This window comes from Globicephala melas, chromosome 7 (genome assembly GCF_963455315.2).
Source record: "Globicephala melas chromosome 7, mGloMel1.2, whole genome shotgun sequence".
Taxonomy (NCBI): domain Eukaryota; kingdom Metazoa; phylum Chordata; class Mammalia; order Artiodactyla; family Delphinidae; genus Globicephala; species Globicephala melas.
Window position 1 is genome coordinate 18,632,979 of NC_083320.1, and position 21,536 is coordinate 18,654,514.

Sequence of the window (21,536 nt, forward strand, 5' to 3'; positions counted from 1 at the left end):
TCTAATATGCAAACACCTGAGGGCCTTTGCTCTTTGCATTTCTCTCTGCCTAGAACGCTCTTCCCTTGGGTGTCTGCTTGGTTGAAGCCCTCACCTCTTAGCTTAAATCACACCATCTCAGTGAGGCCTCCACTGAGCCCCCTACTTAACAGAGCCACCTGCCTCCTGGCCTCGGACTGCTGCCCACAGGCTGGCTGTACTCTCAACCTTTTACCCTGTTTCATGTTTTGTGTTCACAGCCCTTATTCCCTTCTAACACATTATAATACATATTTGCTTTTTTACTTTTATTTTATTTTTAATTGCAGTATAGTTCATTTACAATGTTGTATTTGTTTCTGATATACGGAAAAGTGATTCTTTTAAAAATTCTTTTCCATTATAGGTTATTACAAGGTATTTAATATAGTTCCTGGTGCTATACAGTAGGACCATGTTGTTTATCTATTTTATATATAGTAATATTTTTTATATTTATTTTTGTCTCCCCAATGCCTTTCCACTAGAATAAAGTTCCATAAGGGCAGGAATCTTTTTTTTTTTTCTCCCATCTTGAGCACCTCTCCAGTGTCTGGCACTTAGCAGATGCTCAGAAATACTTGTTGAGTGAATATATGAAGGAGGATTATCACTCACACACACACACACACACACACCCACACACACCCACACACACACCCCTCCACAGCAGCAGTATCTTGAAGTGGTTTTAGAAATTTGTGGATATCAATGGATGTAATCTTTTTTGTTTGGGGCAACCAGTCATAAGGTGAGAGTGGGGATTAAATACCATTTTGTTAGCTATAACCATAACAGAATGAATTTGTCATTTTACAGAAACTAAGAATACACGTTATTAAAAAGTAAGTTACTATACACCTTCTTGCTTTCTTTGGCTATAGATCCTTGGCTATAGATCCGGCATACTTAGGGTGCTATCTTGACCAAGAGAGACGGGTGAGAGAGTGTGGGTGGACTAGTACAGACCCAGTTACAGAAAGCTGACAGGCATGTCAGGAGCATCGCTTGAGTAGTAAAAGAGTAGAACCCCTTCCCCCTCCACTGTATTCATTCACTGAACTAGTATCTTCCAAGATTCTCTTTAAGCAACTAATTTCTTCCCAAATAGAGACACTGGGATGGAAATAAAGCCCATTAGTTAGTAAACATGTTATTATCCATATACAGAAATATATGTATGTCTTTCTGTCTGCAAGTGTCTTTCTGTCTATGAGAGTTTCACACAGTCTTTAAGTCTCTGACTTGAGGGGAAAATACTCTCTTTGTAACTAATTCTGCTACTTTTTCCTACCTTGTCAAAGTCATCAAAGCAAGGTCTTTAATGCTTGAATCTCTCTGAAGTGCCTTGTAATGAGCTTATTGTTAGGGCAAAGGTAACTTGACATTCCCATTTCTAATCGATAGCCAGCTTTTAAAGCATTGTTAGTTTTGAGTGGCTCTAACTGGATCTCCAAATGTGTTCTGCGCTGATCAGAGGCTTGAAAGACAGGCATGCGTCTTTCATTTCAGCATTTGGGTGAAATTTGGTGGAGCTGCTAACCTCTTCAAAAAATCAACAGTAGGAGTCAGAATGATCCCAACCAGTTGGGGAAATGGTTAGTCAAAGACAGTATGAATTTTTAAAGCCCAAGATGAAGATAATAAGAGTTTCCTAGATTTAGAGAGAAAATGAGTGACTTGAACAGAGGTCAGCAACCCAGCATGCTGTGCTAGGAATCACTCACCAAGAAACTGGATTATTATGGAGTCAGACAGGCCTGGATTCCAACTCCAACTCCTCCAACCTCCTCACTTAGAAGCTCGGAACCTCAGTTCCTCATTCATAAAATGAAGATGGTTGTGTAAACTTCATAAGGTTTTTGTGAAGGTTACATCAGATTATATTAGGGCTTCTCCCCTCTACTAGATCATCCAACTTGGCGCTTCATGATTACGATGCCAGCATCTTTGCTTGGGCCACTGTCCTTTCCTGAGTATCCTCTTCATTTCTTCCAGTCATTCCTTTCCCTCCTTCAAAACATCTCTTCCAAGAGGTCTAACCCCACGCTAATTGTTCCTTAATTCCATATTCTTCTAGATCAAGTTCATCTTATCTATTAACCTATCTAGTTTAGAATGCATTATTCTGTACTCATTTATGAATGGCATTCATGGCTTTGTAACTGCCTTTTATTTTCATGATTTGAGGTTAGATAGTAAATACCTTGAAGACAACTATGTCTTCTACTTTTCTGTTTGCATTTTTCATCCTTTTGTGCCTGTTACACTAGCATGCACAATGTAGATGCTTCCCTAATAGAAAGAAGTAGGGCCTCTTAATCCCCACCACTGTCTTGGGTGCACGTAGATGAGCATCCTGATGTATTTCCTGTGGACAAGTAATAAGAATCAGAGAACTGCTACCACCAGTGAACTGTCCAGAGGATGAAAATGAATTATACATAAGATTTGTATTTTACGGCTTGTATTTTTAACCCTCTTAACAACCCTACGAGGTAAGTGATATTAATTTTCACTTTATAGATGAGAGAACTAAAATTCAGAAAAGTCAAGTGACTTGCTCAAGGCCACACAGGTAAAAGATATCAAAGAGAGTTTTCAGACACAGATCTGCCAACTCCAGGCCTTCGTGCTCTTTCTACTGAGCCAGGGCTGCTGCGCACTGAATCAGTGGAGGATATTTGACTAACTGCATTCCTGAAACTTGTCTGGTTGTGGCTTAGCACTTGTGGATTTAGAGCAGGATAGATCTGGTCAAGAAGCAGGATCAGGAGAAAAAAGACTAGTTGATTATAGAAGTGTGGACCTACACTGTGTGTGTGTGTGTGTGTGTGTGTGTGTGTGTGTGTGTATCGCTATTAGTACAGTGTATTTGTACTATGGTGTTAAATTCAAGACTGACTAAAAATGCCAACATGGTAATCTACTAAACAGATGTTTAAATTATCAGGTTCTAATGGTGTATTTTCCTCCCTCCCTTTCCTTCCAAACTATTTTCCCAACTTTTACTCTTGTAAGCAAAAAATCATATTATCCAAAGAAATAGATTTTGTTTTCTTCAAAATAGAGATGGTTGAGGGGTAGAAGAGATCCAAAGTTGAGAGAAGAAAAGTGATTTTACCAACAGGCCCAGGACTCAGATGTGAGGTGCCCTGATAAGGCTCTATTGCTGCTGCTCAGACCCCAGGCCATTGGTGCCTCCAGAATGGGACACCTCGGTTCTCCAATTTTACTGCAGGCAAAAGCCTGGCAGTGACCAGAAAAAGAGCCAGGCTTTGTCTGAGAGGTCTAATGGATTGCGCCAACTCAGAAGCCATCCTACATAAACTGAACAGCTAAGAACATAGGCAGCTAAGAAATGACCAAGGTCCTTAGGCCCCAAATTGGATTAAAAGTGCTCCAAGGTCATTGCTGTAGAAATTATGATGCTTCCAATCTCTGTCGTCCTCTTCCCCCCTCCTCCACTGAAGGAGATCGGACTGAAGCCGACCTAAATTTGAGATTCAGATCTTGAATGGCCATTGTGTCCTGAGAAAAGATTATAGGTTTGGAGCAAAAACGCTCTGGGTTCAAGTCTTGACTGTGGGGCCACAGGCAAATTACTTTACTTCTAGAGCTGTAGAGTTGTATACTGGCAAGATGAGAATAATTGCTGTGCACAGAGGGTTATTCTGAAGGTTTTTACTAAGTGCTTAAAGCACCTGTCATAGACAAAGGACTAAATAAATGTTAGCCCCCCATCTGCTTCTCCCAGGACACACCCTGGTCACTGCTGCTAAGTTGCTAGGCCAAGGAGGGTCTAGACCTGATGGAGCACAATCTAAACCAACAAGGTTGCCCTGCTGTGGAAGCAGCCCTGATGCCAAGCTATATCTGCACTGTATACGTAATTCCTATTTGACACTGATCAGATCTTTACCAGAGATTTGTATTCAACAGGATCACAGCTTAAGAGAAGAAATGAGAGGAAGAATGGTAAAGTTAATAAATGGTTATAAGGTAGAACCTCTGAGGGAAGCTGGAAGAAATTGTCTTTCATTGGAGAAAAGAAGATTGAAAGTGGATTTAACAACTCTTCAAGACCATGCATACTGGATAATAAGCAGGATAATGGCCCTAATCTCTATGGCCAGAAAAAGAGGAAAGGAGTTGAATTAGCATTTGAGACGAGGAAGAAAGATTGAATTTAAAGCAAAACTTCTCTAAAAAGTTATTATAAAACACCGGGATAGGTGACCATGGGAGCCTATGGGATTTTCTTTTTCGGACCTCTGAAAAACAGAGCCTTATTTGTCTGGATTGGGAGAGGTACTGACCTGGCTGAGTAGTGTGCCCCAGAAATCTGAGCAGGAGAGAGGGAGGGGTTGGGGAATATTGCAGGGATAGTTCTTGAACCCCGAGAAACATACATTAAAGCACTTTGGAAGCTTTCAAGGAAAAGAAGCAATGTTACAGTAATCTGTGACTGGGAGACACAGAATCTGAATGCAAATATAAGAACGGACATGCGGTGTGGGGAGGAAGTACAGGCAAAGAGAAGTAAAGGAAACGAGCCATTTTGTTTCCAAGTGACAGACATCCGTCCACCCTGGTGGAGCCGTCCTAAATTCCCTTCTGTGGGCCTCAGTTTCCTTTTCTGTAATATGAAGTGCTTGGATTAAGCACTCACTTTTGAGTCCCTTCCAATTCTGAATTTGTGTTCATAAAATCGATCCAGAGAAAATGTGAGTACATCTGTGAAAATCTACCAGTGTTCAAACCCCAGGCTGTACTGGATGGCTGAGTGCTGCCCAGTGAGGGCCCGGGCTCTGGGGTCAGTTGGTGTGGGGGATGGGGTGAATCCCTCAGCCAGGAGCAAGTTGCTTTTCTTCTCTGAACTGCACAATCTTCAAAATTTCAAAATGCGGATGATAATAGCTCATTTGGAGTTGTAAGTTTAAATTAGATAATGCAAGTAGAATGCTTAGTATAATAATATCTAATAGCTTCCATATATCAGGCACATAAGCAGTACCTATTGTATTAATATTCTTGCAATGAGAATTTTAAACCGTTTTATTTCTCACCCTTTTATTTCTATCTCTATTGAATTTGTAGAAAATACTACAAACACATTACATAATTTGTGGTGGTGGTGTTTGTTTTTAACACACTTGTCTTTTCTTGTTTTAACAGAATGAATCCTAATTCATTCAGCTTTCCTGAATGTCATATTAAAATACACACACAACCCATGTTTACATCTCTGACTGCCACCACGCATTCTCTGCCCTTGTTCATTTGTGAAGTAGAATTAAGAGAGTTATTTAGCAGCTCCTGTGTCCTGCGGCTTTGAATCATTTTTTGCATCCTCAGCAAGCCCCGGCCCCTGCGATCTGTGCCTGCCCGTCTTCAACGTGGTCAGTCGGGGTTCTCCCGTATTCTGTTGATGTCACCATTTAGCCTCTCTTCTCTACACCTTGGCCTATTCCTTCACAACTTCATCTTGCTCCTTTTAACAGTGTTTCCAATTCAACCCCCCCCCCGCCCCTTTACTCTTCATGAGGCTGAATGCCCCACTCCCAGCTTCAGACCGGACGGCCGTGGGATGTGCACCGGGTTGATACAGAATTTCAGCTCCAGCAAGCTGACAGGGCGCGCCTCCTGGGCCAGGGTGGGGCACCAGGTTATGAGCGGCCTCCTGCCTTTTGGGTTTACTTCCCCGCAAGGGACACCGTAGGCGGCTATGCGGTCCGGCCACTGCCCCCCGCCCCTCGCGTCCGGCCGCGCCGTGGGTTGCGGTCTCTGTGGGGGTGGCAGCTCCTGGCGGGGCACCCCGGAGCCGCGGGGAGCCCAGAGGCGAGGCCAAGGCGGGGTGGGGCGCGTCCGGGCGGGGAGGGCAGACTCAGGCAGTGCAGGGGGCGCCAAGGGCAGCGGGCGGGCGGACGCACGGCGGAGGAGCGAGCGGGACGAGGGCTGGCTAGTGCCGCGGCCGCCCGCCCGAGGGGGAGGAGGCTGTGCTGCCCTTGCCGCAGGTTTGCTGTCGAGCGCACAGGAGGCAGGGACATGGGTAGGGTGCGGTCTGCGCGGGGCCCGAGCCCGGATCTCTTCCATTTCCCCTCTCACTCGGCCCCGGGCTGCGCCGCAGACGGCAGCAGCTCCCGCTCCGCCCCAGCCGCCTGACCGCCGGGCCGGGGTGCTAACCGCGGGGCCCGCCAGCCCGCCGTCCCGGACAGCCCAGCCCAGACCGGCGGCCCGCAGCCCCGCCGCCCGCCGCCCCCCGCCGTCGCCGCGTTGCCAAAACAAACGGGCCGGCCTATTTATTGGCGGCCGGCGAGCCGGGCAGCTCAGAGTCGAGGCGCCGAGGGGGACAGAGCGCCGCCACCAGCCAGGGCCCCGGGCCCCCGCCCTGCACCTGAGTCCCGCCGGCCCTGCGCCGCGCCGCGCAGCCCATGGCGCCCCCACCTGGAGCCCCCCGGAGCCACCCGGACGCCTGAGCCCCCGCAGCGCTCCCGTCGACTCGCCCACCCATCAGCCCACCAGGCGTCCTCTCCCGCCGGTCTCCCGGGCTCCCCGGCCATGTCTCCCGCCCGGCTCCGGCCCCGACTGCGGTTCTGCCTGCTCCTGCTGCTGCTGCTGGTGCCGGCGGCGCGGGGCTGCGGGCCGGGCCGGGTGGTGGGCAGCCGCCGTCGGCCGCCGCGCAAGCTCGTGCCGCTCGCGTATAAGCAGTTCAGCCCCAACGTGCCCGAGAAGACCCTGGGCGCCAGCGGGCGTTACGAAGGCAAGATCGCGCGCAGCTCGGAGCGCTTCAAGGAGCTCACCCCCAACTACAATCCCGACATCATCTTCAAGGACGAGGAGAACACAGGCGCCGACCGCCTCATGACCCAGGTGAGCGCGAAACGCCCTCGCTGGGCGCCGCCGCCGAAGCACCGCCACCTGCCCGGCCCTACCCGCCCCCTGGCACCTTTCCTTGACTGGCTGGCACGCCCCCTGGCACCTGCCCTTCTCGCCGAGATGGGCCGGCCGGGGTCCCGGCGGAGTGTTAGCATTCCCCGAGCCCGCCGGAGGCTGTGAGAAGAGCTCCCCGCTGCCAAGAGCCACAGCCCAGCCGGTTGGCCGTGGCCCCTCTGCCCTGGAGTGCTGGCAGCTCAGGTCAGATGCGGCACCTGGAGGTACCTCTACCTGACTGCCTCCTGCGCCTCCGGGATGCACCAGTCCCTCCCGGCCTAATCTTCCGCACGGCTGCGCCCCTTTCATTTCGAGGCGATTTGGCACCCCTGAGGCGAAGAAGCTCCGGGCGCGGAGGGCCCCACTGGCCTTTCCTTCCCGTGCGCTCTCGGTTCTCAGCGCTGCCCCCTCCTGGAGCAGCGCCCCGGCGGGGTCTGGGTTTAAGGAACAGCGGGGAATATTAGAGCCAGGAGGTGGAGGTGGGGAAGGGAACTTGAAGGGCAAGCCCACGTGTCTGTCCCGAGAGCTGAGCGGCGCAGCTGCAGTTGAAGGGTGAGGTGCCAGGCCTCCGGGCTCTGAGACCTAACTTCGGGGGGGGGAGCGGGGGGTCCCTGGATTTTATGGCGGGGATGGATTGAAAGAGAGGGGCTGGGATGCCGGACAGCCCCACAGCAGGGCTAACTTTAGTCTCTGCGTGCTCGGAACAGGACCAGCACTCAACCCAAGCGCCTCGGGAAGGGGTGGGGGTGGGGGGGTGGAGAGCAAACTTTCTTCCCTGCTGCCGGGTTCGCAAGGGAAGACATCTCCGTCCCCTTCCTTAGTGGTCTCCCGGGGCTTCCACCGCAGGCAGGCGGCCTGCTTTCTAGGTGCTCTGGGAACGGCAGCTAGACCACGGCCCTCAGCATGCGCTCTGGCGCCGGGTCTGGCCGGCGGGTGTCGGGGCGAAGGTTGGCTGGTGGCCGGGCCGGGCCGGGCGCCGAGGAATGCAGATAAGGATCCAGGCCACGGGCTGGGCAATCATTGACAGCGCGTGCCCGGGCTCTGGACCCGAGGAGGGGAGGGGTGGTGGGGGATAGAGGGGCGGGGAGCAGGGGCCGCGGAGCGGACATAGGTGGGTGGCTAGAAGCCTGGCGGCAAGGAACACACGGAGCTCCCTCCCCGGGCCGTGAGCACCCCCAGTTAGATTGCATCCTGGGACGCATCTTGGGAGGACCGACAGGGCCTTGGGTTTTAGCCGCTGTTGGCTCCTGGGAGACCGAGTCCAAGGGTCTGTGGGGCCCGGGCTCTGAGGGGCGGGGGTAGTTCGAAACATGGGCTGCCTACACTTGGGAGCGCCTGGCACCTCAAAGTGAAGGACTGTGGAAAGGCCCCTCTCCCCCAGGCCCCACCCCCCAGTCAACTGCGGGGTCCCTTGGGCTCCAGGCACGAAGGGAGCCAGCACAGACGATGATCTCTGCGGTCCTTCCCCCAGGGCACAGCTCGACTCCCACTCCATGGGAGGCGGAGCATGAAGCCGGCTCCCTGAGATCACACGCTCAGTTTCTCGGGTCCCTTCCCAGACAGGGGCGGCGCAGAGGTGCTGAGGGCTCTCGACTCAGGGAGAACGTTGCCTGGGTTTATCAACCCGGAGCGCACCCCTTGCAGCGGGAGACCATCCGCATGGTCCTCCATCTGGGCAGGCCAGGCGCTGGCCTTTACACCAGCTTCTGGCTCCCGGGCTGCCGCCTCCCCTGAGCGGGTGCGGGCCGGTTTTGGATCGTGAGGGTCCCAGCAGGAATGCTCTGTGGCGCCGAGGGATCCAGGCAGGCTTGGGATTCCCCTCCAACACACCCCCAGGCTGCTGAGGCGCTTCGCACCTGCCGCGCCTGCTGCGCCCTGGCCGCTTCGGGGGCCTCAGCCCTGGGGCTACGGTGACACCTACTGGGCTCCTCGAGGCTTGCACGCCTAGCAGGCCGGCGGCCGGCAGTCAGCTCTGCTACCACCTTTATTCTCCAGGCAGCAGGCGGTCCCTGGTCCCTGGTCCCGCGGTGAGACCGAGGGACCCGGCGCTTAAAAGGTGGAGCCCTGTCTGTGGAGGGATCAGTAATCCCAGCAGGAGAGAGAGAGCTTAGAGAAAAGCCCCCAAGGGTGAGCGAATCGACGCGCCCTCCAGATTTGTGGCGCCACCGCACGGGCCAGGTCCCTGGGGCAGCTGATGCTAGAAGGGAAGGAGCACTTTAGGACTCTCTGTTCCTAGGAGAGAGGGATAGAGCACCCTCCCCGGTTTCCCGACTCCAGCGAGTGCAGTGGGAGAGTGAGGGACGAGGCTGCGCCGTAACCTGCCTGTGGGCCAGCTCCTCCCCCTAACTCGGCTTCCTCTCCTCTCGCAGCGCTGCAAGGACCGCCTGAACTCGCTGGCCATCTCGGTGATGAACCAGTGGCCCGGGGTGAAGCTGCGGGTGACCGAGGGCTGGGATGAAGATGGTCACCACTCGGAGGAGTCGCTGCATTATGAAGGCCGCGCGGTGGACATCACCACGTCGGACCGCGACCGCAATAAGTACGGACTGCTGGCGCGCTTGGCAGTGGAGGCTGGCTTCGACTGGGTGTATTACGAGTCCAAGGCGCACGTGCATTGCTCCGTCAAGTCCGGTGAGCCGCTGCCGGGGGGCTGGGCCCGGGGCCGGGGCCGCAGGGCATGGACAGGCGGCGCTGGGCCCGCCAGGGCCAAGAAGGTGAAGAGACCCTCCCAGGGATGGAGGCGGGGACCCCGGGGAAGAGGACGTCTGCGGCGCTCCCCGCTGCTGCTCCTGACCACCTGCTCGACCCGTGCCTGATAGTGTCATGGCAGGAGCCTAGGGAGACAGGGCCCTGTCCCAGCGACGCTGGGTGCTGACTTGGCGGTCCACAGTCCAGAGCCTGCCGCAGGAGGTGCAAGACAGAGCAAGCTGGCCAGATGGAGGAAGCCAGGCTGACAGAGACGGCCTCCCCACCCAGTGTGGTGCAGAACGCTAGGGGGTGGGGTGGGACCAGGGGCCAGAGTGTGCCCAGACACCAGCGTGCCTGAGCGGGAGCCAGGAGCCCAGAGGTTCAGAACCCACGGCCCAGCTGCAGGTCAGGCCCTTTAAGGCACTGTGTACGCCCCTCTCAGGGGGCGCAGGCGTCCCCAGCCTCTCCTCCAGGGCCCTGAAGCTGGACATTTGGGGGCAAAGCCAGCCATGAGGGCAAGAATAAACAGAGTGGACTTAATAAAGTGGATTTTCCCAGATCGGCCGCCTTGTTGATCAGAATTGGCAGGCACTGGGGCCTCGTCCCCCCCCCCTCAAATCTTGTCAGCGTCCCTGTCACCTGCATTGAACCCAGTCATGGATGCTTCAAATGGTTCCTGTGTGACTGCCAGCGTGGTCCCCCCTCGCTGCAGGCTCAGCCCTCCATGCCGGCCCCATGCAGCTGTCACACTCACAGACCTGGCACACTGAGACCAGGCAGGCTTTTACTATTCCTGATCCCACCTGGGCTCACAGTGGTGACCCCACCCTGACCTTTCCCCTCAGCACTTCCCTGCCAACTGTGTCTGCTTCAAGTCACATCAACCCTTCACCTGCTAACGTCGGCCAGGTGCCAGCTCCTAGGGTGGCCACTTGCCTTCATAACTCCTAACCCCCAAACACTATTCTGCATCCCACCCACTGATGCCATGGTGTCCCGTCCCCGCACAAGGACCCAGAACATGAACTGAAGATGGTGATTCCACCCTTGCCACTGAGCCACACCCTGGCCTGGCCATTCACTCTGAGCTTCCCCAGGAGTCTGTATTCTCGCCACTGACTGGTCCTCCTCTCCCTTGGAGTATAGACTCCAAGGGCCGGTTCTGGCACAGAACTTGGGGTGTCAGTCTGAGAGGACAATTTTGGGGAGCATCTGAGCAATGGGTGAGAAATAAGGGGACATCCAGATGCCAGAGGTGCTAAGCAACTTGCCTTCTCGACGAAGCTGCAGCTTCTGGGTGTCAAGTCACAGCTGACCACTGCTTGGCTCAGCTGACCTCTGGCCTCTCTGACTACTTCACAGCCTTTTCAGGATTGGGAGCAGATGGGGGGGCTTCACATGGGCCTCAGGAGGGCCCTGTCCCTCACACCCACTGGGTCTTGAAGCCTCAGTGTGCTCCTTTCATTGGCAAAGCATTAGGCTGGGGAGGAGGGCAGGAGGTCACACTGTGGGCTGGGGTGGATTCAAAGCTGCATGGAAAGTGGGGGACAGGGGACAGGATATGGCGATGGGGGGCAGCCTGGGAGCAAGAGGAACTCTGGCTGAACTGGGGAGGGATGCTGTGACCGGGAATCCAAGCTCCACAGCAGTAATGCCTTCATGTCCCTTCTTCCCACAGAGCACTCGGCCGCGGCCAAGACAGGCGGCTGCTTCCCTGCTGGAGCCCAGGTGCGCCTGGAGAGTGGGGCACGTGTGGCCTTGTCAGCCGTGAGGCCAGGAGACCGAGTGCTGGCCATGGGGGAGGATGGGAGCCCCACCTTCAGCGACGTACTCATTTTCCTCGATCGCGAACCAGACAGGCTGAGGGCCTTCCAGGTCATCGAGACCCAGGACCCCCCGCGCCGACTGGCACTCACACCCGCCCACCTGCTCTTCACGGCCAACAATCACACAGAGCCAGCCACCCACTTCCGGGCCACGTTTGCCAGCCAAGTGCAGCCCGGCCAGTATGTGCTGGTGGCGGGGGTCCCAGGCCTGCAGGCTGCCCGAGTGGCAGCCGTCTCCACACACGTGGCCCTTGGGGCCTACGCCCCATTAACGAGGCATGGGACACTGGTGGTGGAGGACGTGGTGGCCTCTTGCTTCGCGGCCGTGGCTGACCACCAGCTGGCTCAGTTGGCCTTTTGGCCCCTGCGACTGTTTCACAGCTTGGCGTGGGGCAGCTGGACCCCAGGGGAGGGTGTGCACTGGTACCCCCAGCTGCTCTACCGCCTGGGACGTCTCTTGCTGGAAGAGGGCAGCTTCCACTCACTGGGCATGGCTGGGGCAGGGAGCTGAAAGGATCCCTCTACTGCCCTCCCAGAACTGCCCAAATGGGTCCAAAGGCCTACCTGCCAGGAGGGCGCTGGCCCTGGAAGGGGCCTGAGCGGGGACACTGGTTTCTACCATCTCCTCCACCACAGGTGTACATCACTGAGACTTGGGCAATGCCAGCGTCCTCCACCCCCATCCTGGTGTAGTGACAAAGCTGCAAGCTGAGCTGGCAGTGGGGGGTGGCCTCTCTTTCTATCCTAGAGACCAGTGGGTCCCAACCCAGCCAGCTCTCACTATGATTTTTCATACTTGCCTCCCCCAATGGGGAGGGCTCATTCCATCCAGCTTAGGCCCCTCTTAAGTGGGCTTGCACCTCAGTTGATGCTGCTAGATTCCCTGGGAGCCAGCAGGGAGCCGGCTGGACTCAATGCTGCCCAGAACTCAGAAGGCTGCAGGGTGGGGCAGCCAGCCTGGCCATCCTGAGGCATGACCTTCCTCTCTGGCCACGCTCCTCGGGACACAACCAGAGACTGTCGCTATCAGTGTACAGAGTTCCGTGTTCCGGCCAATGTGATCGTAGTGCCAGGACTGGGTGAGGGGCTGGATGTCCTTCCCACCCCTGCCCGGGCTCTGCATTCCCACTTCTGCTGAACCATGACCCCCCACCCCTCCTCCGGTCAGTCTCCCCCACCTTATTTATTGGCACCGAGGGGGAAGCCCATGGGAAAATTTTGGGGATGTTTTGGTCTTTTCTTCCTTTTGTAATAAAAATTATTTAAGTTGTTAGAGCCCTAGTGTCCAGGATGCCGAGTAGGGCCGATACACAGAGAGCCCGGAGCCATGGGTGGGGCTGTCCAGGGCTGTGCTCACCTTCCTCCAAGGTCAAAACTTCCAGAGCTCCCACTCCCTCTGTGGGCCCTTTTCTCACCCAGTAGGTCTGCAAAGTCTCAACAGAGAGCTGTGCTCTGTGCCAGGCAAGGCCTTTCCATGCTGACTCCAAAGCTTACCCTAAACAGTTAGACCAGTCAAAGAACTGATGTAACTAGTCCATGGTCATTTCCCTCATCTAGAACCTGATTTAAGGTGCTTTCCCTGCTTATTCTGGTCTTTCTTAGGGCCTGGGTTTCTGATTTTTCACAGTGGATAATGAACCGTGGTATGAAAATATTCTGTAGAATTCACACCTGCCTTGTGGCCCATCCTGACTTCTTGGGTAAGTCAGGGGTCCCTAACCCAGCAGTTCTCAAACCTCAGAATCATCTGGGCAGCTTGTTTAAAAATGATTCCTGGTCCCACTTCCAGGATTCTGCTTTAATAGATCCAGATTGAGGCCCAGGAACTTATTTTTACAAATACCCCAAACACGGCAGATAGTCCATGGACCACACTTTGAGAAACATTGCTTAGTCTAAAGGATGCCAGTTTATTGCCAAGACAAGATGACCCCCTTCTTCCTTTTCTCTTGGTTTCTGTATCCCATAGCAGGTTTTTCTGTACTCATTATAGACCGTCTGAGACTCCCTGGTCCTTTGATACAGTTGTTAAATTTGCAGGAATATTGTGAGCCAGTTGAAATAGGCCATAGTGGGCATATTTACACCATAGAAATTGGCATATGCTACAAATTAGAGCTCCCCTGACCATGGAGGGCCAATTGTTAAAGGACACCCCTGCCCGGGTTCTATCCTCTGACAGAGACTTCTGCGTTGGAAGTGGGGGAGCATGACTGCCCAGACTCTTACCTTACCACCACCACCCCCCCCCATGAAGGAAAACTCCAGAGAAAACTTCATTGCCCTGGAGACTGTGTCATCTGGGAGGAATAGGCCCCCACAGACTAGAATGACAACTGCTATCTTCTAATGAAGACTAACCATTGCCAGGCATTGTTCTAAGTGCTTTACATGTAGCACCCACTTCATTTTCATAGCAACCCTATGTGGTATATACTGTAATCTTACCATTTTCCAGATGAGAACACAGAAGTATGGGGAGGTTAAGTAACTTGCCCAAGATTATGCAGCAAGTGACAGAAGCAGGATTTGAACTCATGCATCTTGCCCGCAGGTCCACTGTTCTTACCACAAGGCTTTTCCCTTGGTGAACTTGGGTCCTTTCCAGAAGGCACTCTTAGCATTTCAGGACCGGAAATCTGTTTTGTCAGACCACATAGAGTGTACTACTCATCACCTTGTGGCAGACTTTCATGGACCAGGTTCATAGGGACCAGAACATCTATGAACTCATTTGCAGTGAGAAACAAAAGGTCAAGGTCAGGAGGCTCTTGTCCATTCATTTGCACATTCGTTCTTTTATAGAAATTTTGCATGGTTGGGCGAGAGGGTGGTGCGGGGTAGAGAGATCGAGACTCTCCCCTATGAGGGGCCTACCTGCCTCTCCGACAGGGCCTGGGGATACTTTGTCTTGCAGACACAGAGCCATTTGGTGTCCGTAGACCTTTCTGTTCTGTAAGAGTCTCCTCACGAAACACATTTATTCTTCAGACAGAGGTGGCTGCAAAGATTCAGAAAAACACTTTGAATTCAGACCCTCAAAAGACCAACCTTGGGGTAGAGGTGAGGCCCTGCAGTTTTTCTGGGAATAATGGCCCAGAACTGCAGTGACAGTGCCAGCTGGACAAGAGAGACAGCCTGGAAAGTCATCCTCCACCTCTGCAGTGCGATGGCCTCAATCCCTCCCACCAGAACCCTGCTTGCTTATCCTTTGTACGATGCCGAGGCCCAGAGGAAGGTCAACCATACTGCCCAGGCCCGGGTAGCTACTGGCCCCATGCCTGCCTTTCCTCTCAGGCCTAAGCTCAGCCCCCAAGGCAGCTGCATCCACAATGGTCATTGTTTGGTCATCGTTTGCTGGACACCCTTGTGCCAGGCACTGTGTCAGAATGAGGGAAAGAGGCAGTCCCTGTACTCAGTGAACTCCTGGGTAGCAGGGAGCAACATGGGGAGACAAATGTTCACACCATATGTTAAGTGTTGTGGCTGACATCCTCACAGGGGCTATGAGAGTGCCATGGAGATCCTGGGAACTAGGAAGACTTCCTGGAGGTGAGGATGCTGCAGGTAGAGCAAGGAGAAGTTTGCATGGCAGCTAAGTAAAGGAAGGGATCCAGGCTGAAGACATGGTAAATGCAAAGGCTTGGAAGGGGCTTCCCTGGTGGCGCCTGCCGAGGCAGGGGACACGGGTTCGTGCCCTGGTCTGGAAAGATCCCACATGCCGCGGAGCGGCTGGGCCCGTGGGCCATGGCCGCTGAGCCTGCGCGTCCGGAGCCTGTGCTCTGCAAAGGGAGAGGCCACAACAGTGAGAGGCCCGCGTACCGCAAAAAAAAAAAAAAAAAAAAAAAGGCGTGGAAGAACCAGCATCAGGTCCGCATCTCAAAGCCATCTGGCGCAGGTGGGCATGGCGAAGCTGATGTAGAGAGCTGGCTGGAGTTAGACAACACAGATCCTTGTATTCCCCAAATTTGGACTTTATCTCGGGGGCTTGGGGAGCACCCAGGAGGTTTGAAGTCTGGAAAAGCTTGCAACTAGATTGTTTCAGAAAGCTCCCCCAGCTGCACTGTGGAGCACAGACCAGAGAGGCAGCTGTGGAAGCAGGGAGTTCATTTGCTGGGCAGAGAGGTTGGTGACCTGGACTGAAGAGGCAGCTGTGGAAGTAGGGAATTCATTTGCTGGGCAGAGAGGTTGGTGACCTGGACTGAAGAGGTGACTGTGGGGTCAGAAAGAAGGTAACATTTAGGCAGCAGAATGACCAGGACTTGAAGCCAGTTCAGGTGAGCAATGAGGGCAAGGAAGGGGCGCACATCAACTTTGGGTTTTTAAACATGAGATCCAGCTGCCCCACGCCCTTGACCTTGGTCCTTCTCTGGCCTTAGTGTCCACACCTTCAAGGGAGATGTCCAGGGATTTCTTGCCCATATAGATATCCTCTCTTTTCATTGTCCAAGGCTGGTCTACCTGGGTTCAAGGGATCCTCCAGTCTCTGCTCTCTCTGCCTGCACCCCTACCCCCATCCCGGAAGGGCATGGGGAGGACATTCAGAGTAGCCCCTGATATCCCAGTCCAGGCAAGGTGCGAGACCATACTGAGGGACTTCCCTGGTGGCCCAATGGCTAAGACTCCACGCTCCCAATGCAGGGGTTCCAGGTTTGATCCCTGGTCAGGGAAATATATCCCTCATGCCCAACTAAGAGTTCGCACTCCGCAACTAAAGTTCCCCTATACCACAACTAAAAGATCCCGCATGCCGCAACTAAGACCCAGTGCAGCCAAAGAAACACTAAAAGACAAAATAGAAGACCACGCTGAAGTGTCAGGTGCTTGGGGAGACCTGGCCTGTGGGAGTCCAGGAGACAAAGTAGGGGAGCCTCCTGGCTGTGAGGCCTAAGCTGCCTGGGCAGACTGCCCACAGCACGGGGACCACTGCACCTGCCTTCCCAACTAGTCTGTGCGAGGCCTCTCCTCAGGTACCCGTCCCCAAGCTGTCCTTGCAGCCTCCTCTCTCGTTTGGAAAGACCCCATCACCGCTGGACATGGCTCTACCGAAACCCTGTGACTCGCACTCACCCCTCTCCCCCAGCTCCCACCCAAAGGGGCTGCCTGTGGAGTGGCTTCTGACAGTGAGAAGGGAAGGGAAGGGGAAGGGCTGAACCAATGCAACAGTCCTTTAGGCAGCCAGGCCTGCTGTTAGCACCTGCAGCCCCAGGATGTGAACCGGAAACAGGTGACCCTCCATTAAAAATCTTAGTAAAACGCCCCTTCAGGAGGTGCAACTAGAAAAGACAACTCTCCTGGCCTGGCGCCAAGAAGTCTGTTTAGGAGAAAGCCTCACACTGAGGTCGTGTGGGGCATGCAAAACGTCTGGATTTCAGGCCCCCCAACCTTGACTGCCCAGCCTACAGCCCTTGTGCAGTATATAACTCGTACAACCTTAAACTCTGGCCCCGATGGGCCTGGGCCTCTGCCAGGCTCAGTCAGATTCTGCAGGTGGTGAAAATTTGGAGAGAATTTCCCTACAGTGTCGCACGGGAGGAAGTGGGGAGAGATGACGAGGGATGGGGATGGGATGTACAGTGTCTGGGCACTGCCTGGAAGTGGTTTGGGGCTGGGTATGCGTGACGTGGGCAAGGGTGGGTGGATGGATGTTTGGGAGCGGATGCGTGGAGGAGAACGTAGGCCATGCTCAAGGACCGGGAGCCAGTGCGACTGGGAGCCAGTGCGACTGGGGCTCGAAGGTGCCAGGAGGGGAGATGGAAGTAGGGGAGGAGAAACGCTTCACCCCATAAAAGGGGCAGAGGTGAGGGCCTGGTGGGAAGTGCTGGAGCAGGAAACACCCCAAAGAAGGAACGGAGGCCCTCAGTGGGGAGCACAGGCCCTGCTCCCCACCTCAGATGGTGTCCCTGCTGCAGGAAAACTTCTGGCAGGTGTTGGCAGTGGCCGCTCTCCCAACCCATGCCCTCTGTCCCCTGGGTGGAGCGCGCCTTCCGGAGCTGGGGCCCACATCCCACACCCCAGCCTTGTTCTCAAAGCCTCTTTGTTCCACTGGCCGAGCTGTGGCCAGCCCGGATCTGATAAGGCCAGGTAGGGCAGATAGCAGCCCCACCTTGCAAGCCTGTGCTGCCTCAAGCCACACCCAGGCTGCTTTGCACGCACAAGGATAGACGTAGGGGGCTTCCCACCCAGGTAGGGGTTGGGGAGCCTCAATCGCTGGGCTGGCACTCCCTGCAGTCCGTGTAAGACCCCTCTCATGTGCATGGGGAAGCAGGATAAGGCAATTACCGCCCCCCCCCCCCATTTCAGAGGTAAATAAACTAAGTCTCCAAGAGGGAAAATGACTTGTCCACAGATATTTCTTCCACAATCAGGAGCATCAACTGCTGGGTCTGCTATTTACATAAAATCCTTTTAAAATCCTAACATCCTGTGAAGTGAGATTATTTTCAATTCCTACTTTGCAGAGAAGAAACTGAGGCCCAGAGAGGTGAAGTCACTTTCCCAAGGTCACACAGTAGCAGAGTCCAGACCAGAACTCAGGTCCCCTGCAGCAGCAAACTGAGGAAGGTGGGAACTCATGAGGAATGGGACGAATGCACTCCCAGCCTCCACCTAAAGATCTGATAGGGCTGGGGTGGCTAAGAACCTTCCAGGAAGGTGGTCCTGGAAAAACGATGTTCTAGATGCTGTGAGAGGATCTCATTTTGATGGGAGTGGCGATGGTTAAAATATGTCCATAAATTATTTGACACTGCTCTCCCCTTGAATCTGGCCTGAGACTAAGTCAGAAAAGGCCATGTAGCTTCTGCCTGGTTCTACCCTGAGCTTGCTAAGCTGGAAAGGTTATGGATAGTGTAAGGTCGGATCTTAACAAACGGCACCGGGAAACAGAGGAAAGCTTCAAGTGAGCTTTATTAGGGAGCGCTCCCGGGTGAGGTTCACTGGTCCGAGAGAAAGGGGCCAGAGAAGTCGCACCCGGGCGAGGGTTGGGCAAGATTTTATAGGGGAAGAAGGGAAAGGGGTGTGGTGAATCTGGGAGGGCGCAGGGTATTCCTTATTTGCTGGTCTTTTCGGGTATCCTGGGGGACCGTTAGTCCCGCCCCTCGAAAGGCGGGAAGGCTGGGCTGGGTTCAAAGTCCCCAGGTCAGTTCCTGGAACTGGGTGGTCCGGAATGTCTCCAGGGCAGTTTCTGGAACTGGGTGGTCCAGAGAATTTCGGTCTGATGCAACCTGTGAATCTGATTGTGTTCCCCTGCCTCGGGCCAGTTGGCCTTACAGATAGGTGTCCCTAGCCATAGCCTAACTGAGCTTCCAGACAACAGCCAGCATCAACCATCAGCTGTGTGAGTGCACCATCTTGGAGGTCCAGTCCAGTGGAGCCTTCAGGAGGCTGCAGCCCTGGCCAACATCTGACTGTAACTGTATGACACAGTCCAAGTAAGAACTGCCTGGTCAAGCCCTTCTTGATTCCTGACCCACAAAATCATAAGTAAAATAAAATGGTTGTTTGAAATCTCGATGTTATTTCTTACACTGCCATGGTAACCAGAACAAAGGGCAAAGAGGGAATGGGATTTGATGAAGACATCTCCTGAGGCTCTCCAGAAGCCTTTAATATACTTTTACACAAAAGCTGTTTTAAAATGGAGTTTGCATGAGGCTGGAGGAGGTGTGGTGCTTCTTCATCTTCTAAAGGGGCAGTGTGTAGAAGACACACTGACTTGGAATAGACTCGGGGCAGAGAGAGACAAAGGGGAGGGTTGGAAAAGCACATCTCTCCACACTCGATTGAAAGAATGCTAGGTATCTACTCTGGTAGCAGGATATCTGGTGATAGCAAACTCTTGGAGTAGTGAAGAGCCTTCTGGAAGGAAGAAAGTTCCTGGATCTGGGCTAGTGGGTAGCAAGGAGTTGTACATTGCCAAGAAACGAATGCTACTAGAGATTTAAAAAACCCAAATGTTATATGTTGAAGAAAGTGCTCAAAGTTTGGGGCCAGACCTGAGAAAGGGGCTGGACATTCCCATAGACAGTTGCTGGCCACGTTTTCTCAGAGTGCCCCTGTAAGCCGAAAGCTGCCGGGCCTTAACAAAAGGTCCATGAAAATGAACTGAGAAGTACCCTGTTACCCTCATAAACTCCAGGTGTGTCTGCATCTGGCTTCTGCGCACACCTCTGAATGCCCAACTTAAGAAAACTCAGGGGAATTCCCTGGCGGTCCAGTGGTTAGAACTCTGCGCTTTCACTGCTGAGGACCCAGGTTTGATCCCTGGTCAGGGAACTAAGATCTCACAAGCCACATGGTGTGACCAAAAAGAAAGAAAGAAAAAGAAAGAAAGAAAGAGGAGACCTTCAAGATGGAGGAAGAGTAAGACGTGGAGATCACCTTCCTCCTCACAAATATATCAGAAATACATCTATGTGTGGAACAACTCCTACAGAACACCTACTGAACGCTGGCAGAAGACCTCAGACTTTCCAAAAGTGTCTTGATGCTCCAGCTGGGTGTCAGGCCTGTGCCTCTGAGGTGGGAGAGCCAAGTTCAGGACATTGGTCCACCAGAGACCTCCCGGCTCCATGTAATATCAAACGGCGAAAGCTCTCCCAGAGATCTCCATCTCAATGCTAAGACCAAGCTCCACTCAATGACCAGCAAGCTACAGTGCTGGATACCCTATGCCAAACAACTAGCAAGACAGGAATACAAGCCCACCCATTAGCAGAGAGGCTGCCTGAAATCATAATACGGTCACAGACACCCCAAAACACACCACCGGATGTGGTCTTCCCCACCAGAAAGACAAGATCCAGCCTCATCCACCAGAAAACAGGCACCAGTCCCCTCCACCAGGAAGCCTACACAGCCCACTGAACCAACCTTACCCACTGGGGGGCAGACACCAAAAACAACAGGAACTATGAACCTACAGCCTGCGAAAAGGAGACCCCAAACACAGTAAGTTAAGCAAAATTAGAAGACAGAGAAACACACAGCAGGTGAAGGAGCAAGGTAAAAACCCACCAGACCAAACAAATGAAGAGGAAATAGGCAGTCTACCTGAAAAAGAATTCAGAGTAATGATAATAAAGATGACCCCAAATCTTGGAAATAGAATGGAGAAAATATAAGAAATGTTTAACAAGGACTTAGAAGAACTAAAGAGCAAACAAACAAGGATGAAAAACACAATAAATGAAATTTAAAATTCTCTAGAAGGAATCAATAGCAGTATAACTGAGGCAGAAGAACGGATAAGTGACCTGGAAGATAAAATAGTGGAAATAATTACTTCAGAGCAGAATAAAGAAAACAGAATGAAAAGAATTGAGGACTGTCTCAGAGACCTCTGAGACAACATTAAATGCACCAACATTTGAATTATAGGGGTCCCAGAAGAAGAAGAGAAAAAGAAAGGGACTGAGAAAATATTTGAGGAGATCATAGTTGAAAATTTCCCTAATATAGGAAAGGAAATAGTTAATCAAGTCCAGGAAGCGCAGAGAGTCCCATACAGGATAAATCCAAGGAGAAACATGCCAAGACACATATTAATCAAACTATCAAAAATTAAACACAAAGAAAAAATATTAAAAGCAGCAAGGGAAGAACAACAGATAACATACAAGGGAATCCCCATAAGGTTAACAGCTGATCTTTCAGCAGAAATTCTGCAAGCCAGAAGGAAGTGGCAGAACATAATTAAAGTGATGAAAGGGAGGGCTTCCCTGGTGGCACAGTGGTTAAGAATCCGCCTGCAAATGCAGGGGACACGGGTTCGAGCTCTGGTCCAGGAAGATCCCACATGAGGCCGAGCAACTAAGCCCGTGTGCCACAACTACTGAGCCTGTGCTATAGAGCCTGTGAGCCACAACTACTGAAGCCCACACACCTAGAGCCCATGCTCCGCAACAAGAGGAGCCACCGCAATGAGAAACCCACGCACCACAACAAAGAGTGGCCCCCGCTCACCGCAACTAGAGGAAGCACAGCACAGCAATGAAGACCCAATGCAGCCTAAAATAAATAAAATTTTTAAAAAATGATGAAAGGGAAACACCTACAACCAAGATCACT

The 21,536-nt window shown here is 53.0% G+C and overlaps 2 protein-coding genes across 2 annotated transcripts in view; both read left to right on the forward strand.

The window, feature by feature from the left end:
• Window positions 1-6,410: 6,410 nt before the first annotated feature.
• Window positions 6,411-12,202, forward strand: IHH (Indian hedgehog signaling molecule). Its single transcript, XM_030832812.3, has 3 exons — window positions 6,411-6,891; window positions 9,321-9,582; window positions 11,318-12,202. Exons 1-3 carry the CDS (start codon window positions 6,580-6,582, stop codon window positions 11,974-11,976), a joined length of 1,233 nt encoding a protein of 410 aa, XP_030688672.1. The 5' UTR covers window positions 6,411-6,579; the 3' UTR covers window positions 11,977-12,202.
• A 236-nt stretch (window positions 12,203-12,438) lies between these two features.
• CFAP65 (cilia and flagella associated protein 65) overlaps window positions 12,439-21,536 on the forward strand; it is a 61,805-nt gene continuing 52,707 nt past the window's right edge. Inside the window, exon 1 of the mRNA XM_070046039.1 lies at window positions 12,439-12,544. Coding sequence (XP_069902140.1) covers window positions 12,439-12,544 — 106 coding nt within the window. The remainder of the gene's footprint in view (window positions 12,545-21,536) is intronic.

Excerpts from the sequence above, each read along its gene's own strand:
- IHH (XM_030832812.3), top strand. The coding sequence starts at position 6,580 with ATGTCTCCCGCCCGGCTCCGGCCCCGACTGCGGTTCTGCCTGCTCCTG. Across the intron at positions 6,892-9,320 it reads CCGACCGCCTCATGACCCAG|CGCTGCAAGGACCGCCTGAA; the intron begins GTGAGCGCGAAA and ends CTCCTCTCGCAG. Across the intron at positions 9,583-11,317 it reads GCATTGCTCCGTCAAGTCCG|AGCACTCGGCCGCGGCCAAG; the intron begins GTGAGCCGCTGC and ends TTCTTCCCACAG.